Source organism: Haliotis cracherodii, unplaced genomic scaffold, assembly GCF_022045235.1.
Source record: "Haliotis cracherodii isolate W230 unplaced genomic scaffold, xgHalCrac1.p SCAF_10, whole genome shotgun sequence".
Lineage (NCBI taxonomy): Eukaryota > Metazoa > Mollusca > Gastropoda > Lepetellida > Haliotidae > Haliotis > Haliotis cracherodii.
Window position 1 is genome coordinate 18,177,095 of NW_027266265.1, and position 8,442 is coordinate 18,185,536.

The 8,442-nt window shown below is 37.9% G+C and overlaps 1 protein-coding gene across 1 annotated transcript; it reads left to right on the forward strand.

Annotated features, from left to right (window-relative positions):
• Positions 1 to 4,684: 4,684 nt before the first annotated feature.
• Positions 4,685 to 8,092, forward strand: LOC139453380 (uncharacterized). Its single transcript, XM_071235064.1, has 3 exons — positions 4,685 to 4,706; positions 5,222 to 5,769; positions 8,081 to 8,092. Exons 1-3 carry the CDS (start codon positions 4,685 to 4,687, stop codon positions 8,090 to 8,092), a joined length of 582 nt encoding a protein of 193 aa, XP_071091165.1.
• Positions 8,093 to 8,442: the final 350 nt, after the last annotated feature.

Below are 8,442 nucleotides of genomic sequence, written 5' to 3' on the forward strand. Positions count from 1 at the left end.
TTGTTTTGTTTTTTCTTGAAGTCGAGAATCCTTAAAAAAATATCTACCACGCACTTATCATCTTCTCTCCAAATAGGGTCGTCGGCTGTCTATCGCATCCAATTTCACTGCTCAAGTCTTCGCTTTAGTAATTCAACCTGAATAAATTAACTGTTAGAAACCGCTATAACAGTAGCGCCCTCCAGAAGGGAGGCAACTGCCATGGGGCGTGCTGATATGCCGGTCACGCATGCACGTCCGTATAATGTATCACGTGAACAGATGTACATGTTGTGAATGCCGGCTGTGCTATGCATAGCACATATACACGTGAAGTATTTCCCCTGCCGTGATGCAGCTAGTGTAGACAGTGGTGTAGGTATGTTATTTTGTTCATGCATGTGCAAGGTAGGTGAATATAGTCCCATTGAATACGTCTCGCATTTTGTGCTTTTTTATCGTTCATCATATATAGTTTTATTGAAAAAGATCACAATTATTTCATTTTACATTTTAGATACAATCGATATCAAAATATAAAAAAGGTCTTTTATCAACGTTCCGTTGTTTATTGTCTTTGTCCTGGGTGCGTATTTGTTTTTGTTTTGTTTTTTGTCTTTCGTTTTTTATCAATATGCTGTTATTTTGTGGTATCATTTTGTAAGTAAATTTATCACCTTACACATTTCTTTGTATACATCAAACTGTAAACACGAAGGTACAAGTGGTTTTCTTTGTAAACATATACATTTAAGCGTTAATTTATGAAAAGATACATTCAAATATCGTAATATTTATCGGGTTTTTTAAAACTAGCCATGGCAAACAAAACAAGCAACGCCCATCCCATTTGTTTACATCAGAAGGCGTGAATGCAACGAGATAGAGGCCCTGTATAAGTGTAGATAGAAACTCTGTATACGTGGTGCATGGTTTAGTGGTTCATAGTTCACGTTTCTCGCATTCATCATTGAGTTTTGTATATCTCCCACTGTATCTGGTATTTGTGTACAGGTGCGGCGGCGCGAGAGGTTGTGCGGTGACTGACGCTATCAACAGACATACCACACGGGTGCAACTGTATATCTCGTCGTGACTGATAACAAGGTAAGTGCAATACGGATGTACACGTTATCGCGGGTGTGAGCTGGATAGATTTGATTTGAGTCTCGTTACTTTAAAATAATGACTGATATTCTTATGCCTTTAAAACTAACGTTTAGTCTCTGAAAATATATAATATTGAAAGAAACAAACAACTCCAGTTAAATTGAAAAAAGCCTCAGGGAGACGGGCGATTCAGAACCTGATAATGCGGAGAATCTAGACTTGCTTCATTTAGAGCTGTAGTATTGCAGTGCGTGCTGGGGGAGAGGGAAATTAATATGGCCCAGAGACTGTGAGACAGACTAATAGTTTTATATTCAGGTGACGAAGGGGAGATGGCATCTAAGGTCAGTGAATTTATCATCGGAACGCTATTATATGCATAGTAAATTGCGACGAATATCAATAAGAACTTAAACTAAAATTATATGAAATTATCAGTAGAAGATATTTATGTGAATTATGTAAATGACCAGTATAACTGTCGGTTAACTTTGAGAGGTGAATTTACTGTTCCAGTGGTGTCAGTCCAGAGTATGTGCTAACATGGCTCGTCCGGATCGTGCAATATTGTCGCGGGATCTGTACACTGAAACACTAAAACAGGTTCCTCAGTTTGGAAAATGTCAACTATACAACTATATGACAACCCAAAGCAGTAATCAAGGTAGTCTGTCCCCCAGACCCTGGAGAAACTTTTTTAAAAGTCCAACTGAAGTCTAGAATGATTTGGCAATTCTAGACTGCCTCATCTGTGAAATTATGATTTGTTCTAGGCTCCATTTGGAGTTTTTATTTATTTTGTAGATATATACATGGGTTTTTTTAAATAAGAAAACTTTATCTCGGACTAAATGTCAGTAGGCGTGTTAAAGTGTGCAAGGATCAGGTGTTCCGGTCCACATGACCACTAATATTCTAGGTCTCCGAATTGCAATAGATAAATGTCAAATTTCGTGAGGTATTCTTTCAATATGTAACAAACGGCTTACCAAAAACTCTTTTCATTTCAGAATTGAAGAAATTTAGACTTGCAAAGTATTGTAGACTTGCTTTAGAGTTTTCGGATAGTTTTATTTCAGGGTCTGTATGGAGAATACACTGGATGCGAACTTCAATACTATTATGTATAGATCAATCATTCCAAACAGAATTTGAATACTAGTATACTTGAATCTCTATTTAACACAAGATTGACATGCTATTCATAAATTCTTCGACTTTGTCAAAATGTGTGATTCGTAAATTGCGTAATTTGTAATTAAATGTGTAACCTTTGACCCGGGACAGATGGTGTAATTAGCAAGTATCGATGTGTGCGTCAATTTCGCTGCTGGTAACAGTGTTAATATGTGATTGTCAGTCAGCTGCCACGAGCTGTTATCGATAGCTGTTACAGCCGCTTGTACTATATGTGTAACAATTTACCCGGAAACGTGAATAAACATAATGAGATCACGCGCAATCAATAACAGTCTTGCTATGTATTGATGTGATGGGTATGTATGCATGAGACATCAATAGCATAGCAATAAACATACCCGTGGCCGTTATTAAATTCATAACGGTGTCGGATAGATGCCACATCGGCGTATGATACGGATAAAAGTATTCAAACTGCAACCTTATCACATGCTCGGACAAACAGTACTTTACGCTCTAATGATTGATTGTTTCCGGACCTTGTCTATTTATTCTCAAAAACATTTTTCAAAACAGTGTTAAACTTCTGTTTACCTCCCGCCAAAACAGGAATTCTCTCGTCTGGTCATGTTTGTGAAAGTACAATACAATGTCTTTGAATGATGGCGGCGAAATATCATTCCAGAACTTTTCAATTCTGTCTGTCTAACTTCGCATTTGTGTATATAACCTGCATGGATAGAATTCTCCCAAGAAGGAAACATTTGAGTTTTATACGAGTGCTGATATATTTGGTATCAAAAGACACGAGGGTGAGATTCTACAGTTAACTACGGTTATAACGAACTCAAAGGGACTACTAATTTTAGTTCGTTATAATCGTAGTTCGTTATAAGTTCATATACAGCAAGTAGTCGGGACCAAAGAGTAAGTTCGGTATATCCGTCAGTTCGTTATACGCGTGTTCGTTATAACCGTAGTTTACTGTATATCTTAACCCCAAATCATTCTTAGAACTCTGTTTTGTCTGTTTTGTACAATAGTGATATTATTTGATTGTGACGTCATGGTAACCGATGACGGCACACTCGTCTGCAAAGCATTGTTATACATTTCCTTTCACTTTGTGTGAGTTCATTGGAGTATGAACCTTCATAGAGTGAGGGCCAAACATTGTATGAACGTCGGAGCTTGCCCTCTCTCTATGAAGGTTCATACTCCAATGAACTCACACAAAGTGAAAGACAATTCTTATAATCATAAACATATGTCACTATTTTTTACCTAGAAGGATGTAGGTCTAGATCTATACTCAGTTTTATTTAGTACGTATGACTTCATGTCTACACTGACAGCCATACAACAGCTAGCGGTGTCGCGGAATAATATATATTTCCTCAAAAAGAGAGGTGACGTGAAAATATTTGTTCTCAACGTACTTGATCTACAGGAACATCTATTGTAGTTGTTTACAACAAATGTATTCAAATAATATCATCATTGGATGAGAAAGGTGTGTTAAGAGCTACCTCAGTAATTCAGTCAGAGTGAGTGAGTAAGCATGGTTTTAAGCCGCTATCAGCAATATTCCAGCAATACCACGGCGGAGGACACCAGAAATGGGCCTTACAAGTACCCATAATTCAGTCAGAATGACAGCGCGACGAAATACACGTACAAGACGCCAAAATGTCTGATACGATAAACGTGACGGGAGAGCTTTCCGAAGATGTTAATGAACGTGTGGCGGTTACATGTGTTAGCCATCACTGATCAATTGCCCGATCATTTCAAGGTGATCATGAAGATGGTAAAATTCATAGATTTCTGTAGATTGTCACTTTAAGTCAAGACACGGACCGAGTCGATACTACGCTAGTTTGGATATGTACGTTTCTTCGTTTTGTTCACTAATATAATCGTGGACGATCATGCAGTCAAACTCTCTGATGTTTCTCAATGTATGTTGAAAGACTGAGTTCAATATTAAAGGGTCTAAATGGTCAGAAACAACGCTTCTGTATGTATTCGTGCTAGGGAATTCCTAGGGGTTCCTCCAGGGATGTGGAAGTAATTCGTAAGTGTTTACTTCATTTCAAGAATATGGTCTCATGAAATCGTATGAACGTCAATTTCGCGGTCATGTGACCGACATCTCGTCCAACTGAAAAGCCGCATATCGTGTAAACTTCACATTAAAAAAAAAATATAGCGATATATCCTAGGATACATAGCTTGTTCTCATATATAAGAGAGCTATGCAATGAATCGCAAAGAACAACGAAGACATAGATAAAACATTGTTCTATCGTGACGTCATTTCTGGAGATTCGAACCTACATTCGCAACTTCATGACGTCGCAAGGACGACGCTATTTTTTGAGAGGGTAATGAGTTATTCCCCTTAGATGCAGATAAACTCAATTGCAGAACGATCGCATCCAAAAGTGGCAATATGGCAATCTGCCTGAGAAAAGGTACAGATAACGACCGCCCATAGGTTTGGTGTTTGTCAGAATATTCAGGAAGTACCAAACTTAGCCCCCTTGTTCATAAAAGTGACTCGCTACATACAATGTGTATTCCTAATACTGGATATTTACCACCCCAAAACATCTCCTCTGTATCTCCCCCAAGCGATAGCTTCTATTGAAGCCAGTTTTGGATGATAGATGGCAATCTCATTTTCGGCTCTTCCCGCCAAACCTGGACAAAAAGACATTGGTCATGCAGGCATTGACTGTACCGAGCTAATGTACAGGGTCGATAGAATAATATCTTGTATGCTTGAAAATTGAGATTACTTAATCAAATCGTTAACGGATGCTTCAAGGTTAACAATGGTGTATATGTGTATGTGCAGACATAAATAGAGTTGCCCGTCGTCTCTTATTCGTCCTTAACGTTTACATACACGATCTGGTTTGAGAGTGTATAGGCTCAGTGGAACGCGAACTGTTATGAATGTGGCTCTTTTTTCATCTCATTTCAGACCTGAACTCTACAACAATGAAGATCTTATGTCTCGAACGGGACAATACAACGTTCCAGTCACTTGACGACGGGGCAGGTAACTCGTACCGATCAAGCTTCGAGTTGTTCCCCTTTCACGAAGGAAAAGACCATGCGGTTTACAAGGGCATGCTCAACGGGACAGGCCCAAAACGTGGGATGTTCTGTGCTGTGAAGGCGTGTGTCACCCACACAGGCAGGGAGGCGGACTGGTGGAGCGTCGTGGAGGCGTCGAGGACCGGACGACAGATGGCGACACTCTTCAACCAGGTTCTCAAACGCCAAGTCGTACGTTTTACACTGCCCCTCGTCGCTCAAATGAACAAAGTGTCCGACTTCAGTGGAGTAATGAAATTATTCCAGCCTCACGAGAAGAAACTGAAATTGAAAGAATATGTACTTCTGGAAGATTTCATTGAGGGAACGTTTAAAAGATTCAGTTCTGCCAGCGGTGCTTCTACTGACGTGGGGGAAGCGGATATGACGCAAGCATTCTCTCACTTCACGTGGCACCAGTCGAGAGAGCTCGTGATTTGCGGGCTTCAAGGTGTTAGTAATGTCAACGCCTATCATTTCACTTCCCCAACCATCCATTCATTATCCGGTCGATTTGGCCATAATGATTGTCGATTTCCTGGAATTTCAGAATTCTTCTCTCATCATATTTGTAACAATATCTGCTGCCACTGGGACGCCCCCTTTAAACAAGTACCGTGTCATCCACAACCGTTCCCGAACACCTACCCGCCACAGTCTCTGCTCCCGACAGCACCCTTATATAATACATGTTAAAGGGGCTCTTCGAGGGAGTACATGTATTATGGGTAATATGTGAATTACATACTCGTTCTTTATTCAAACACATAGGAGTTAATGGTTTACTCTTTGAGACTATATCTATAAATGAGTTACGAACAGAATGCAGTGTTTGAAACTGGAAGTAAGTTATACGTACTCGAATACCCCCTTCATGGAAAGAACCGTTTGAGTTGATGCACGCATCGCGCTGTGTTCGTGACTACGTGTGTTACTACACATTATACACGTTTTGGAAACTGGAAGCATTTCATAGATACTCCTCGAAGCCCCCCTTTATGGAAAGAGCGATTTATATTGATGCATGGCGCTATGTTTAACTTATGTTACCAGACATAATACACGTTTTGAAAACTGTCAGTATTTTATAGACACTCATCGAATGCATCCTTTAAAGAAAGGGTTGTTTGCATTCACGCATGCATGGCGCTACAGTGATAATTGTGTTTTTTGACAGTACAACTCTTTTCAGAAATGGAAGGATTTTATATATTCTCGAAGACCCACATTAAGGAATAAGCATTTATACTGATGCGTGAATGACCCTGTATTTTATACATTACTTGTCAGAGATTATACAATATTTATAACTGGAAGTATTTATTGATACTCGAAGACCTTCTATAAAAGGAAGATTTGTCAATGTATCGATGTATTGTATCGATGCGTTCATGACGTCACGTTGGTATTAGTTATTTATTCATATTTATATGTTGATGTTATTTACTGTTATAAATGTCAAGCTCCAAATGTCAAACGGAAGCATATTTGCTTCACATGTTTATATCAGGTATCCTATTATATATATTCTACATTGTTGCGGCAACTATAGATGCAGGAATTCCTTATATAGTGAAACCTTGTTATTCCGGACTCCCACCGTCCAAACGATTGCTGGAACTACATGTATAAAAAAGCCATTATAATCGACGCCCATGATTCGTTAATCCAGGCATTTGGTAATTCCCCGACGATTTCACTGGGAACGGAGCTGACCGGATGAATGGGGTTTAACTATATGTAATTGATAGTGTAAGCGTGTGTTTAACAGTTGTCGCTAATGCAGTATATGTATTGTGATATAAGAGAAGATATATATGCCTTAACGGTTACATGTGTTTCAAAACTAGTTTAGTTTTATCAATCCCAGTGACAAACGTGTTAACGCTGTTGAATTAATTATTAGACATTAAGGCATTAGTTGATAAGTCGAAATCGAGAGCCGGAGCCCTTGCGATTTAAGGCTAGTTGAGTTTGAACAATTAAGTTTTATAGTTATAGAATTACATCACATTATTATATCGTTTTTCAACTGTTTACAATGGCGATGGTTCTAGCTGGATGAATGTGCTCATGGTATACTTTCACGTCTTATTTTCATATCGTTTGTACAATCTTCAAGTTTTGTTTACGTTTAGTTAATTATTGTTTTCATTACCTATGGCATTTGGCTGTTGATCATGTTCATTCTTATTTTCTTAGATTTTTTTAACATTTTCAAACTTCACGTTTTTATGTTTGAGTGTTATACAATATTTTCACAGTTTGGGTCCAATATTTTATATCATATATTTACACCATGTTTTCTCATAAATACATATGTCATCCACGACCGTGTTTTGTTCGAAATGTTGAATTATTAAAATCATTGTAATTTATGAGAAAATAATATACGCAAATCAAAATGAAGTTACGAATATGTATAACCCATATTATTTTATCGTTTTCGTGCAATAATTTATTGTTTTGCTTTTCTCTTTGTTAATGAGTTATATTTCTGTGTGTTATATTATTCTATATATTTATTCGAGAATCCCTTATTTTATTCTTCACCAGAGAAGAGACTGACATTTATTACCGGAAATAAGTTATCTTATTTAAAAATATATATATCTACAAGATAAGATAAAAATAATATCTAAATGGAGCCCAGAACAGTCCTTTCTTTCTATAGCTTAGGCAATCTAGACTTGCCAAATCATCCTTGACTTGAGTTAGATTCCTTTTTTGGTTTATTCTCTAGGGTCTGGAGTAGAGCTGGGACCGGAATCATATAATTCATAATTTGGGTCCAAATAAATTATAGGGATAATCTCAATGAGTTGTTTTCATGTTTTATGTTTAAATGTTGTTTTATTGTTAAAGATGCGGAAGACCTGACATCCTAACATTATATTCTAATCGCTAATCGTACTGGCAAAGGTATTAAATCTCAAAATTTGGCGACCATATGTACTATCAAAAGCGTACTATGTTCCTGGCCGATCTGTCTAAGGGCATGATGAACAAGACTGCAGGCGTAGACACATGCCTACAGAAGGTGCTAATTGGATCATCCTGCCTTATATCATCTTGGATTTTATATTGTTCAGAATGTGTTTCGTT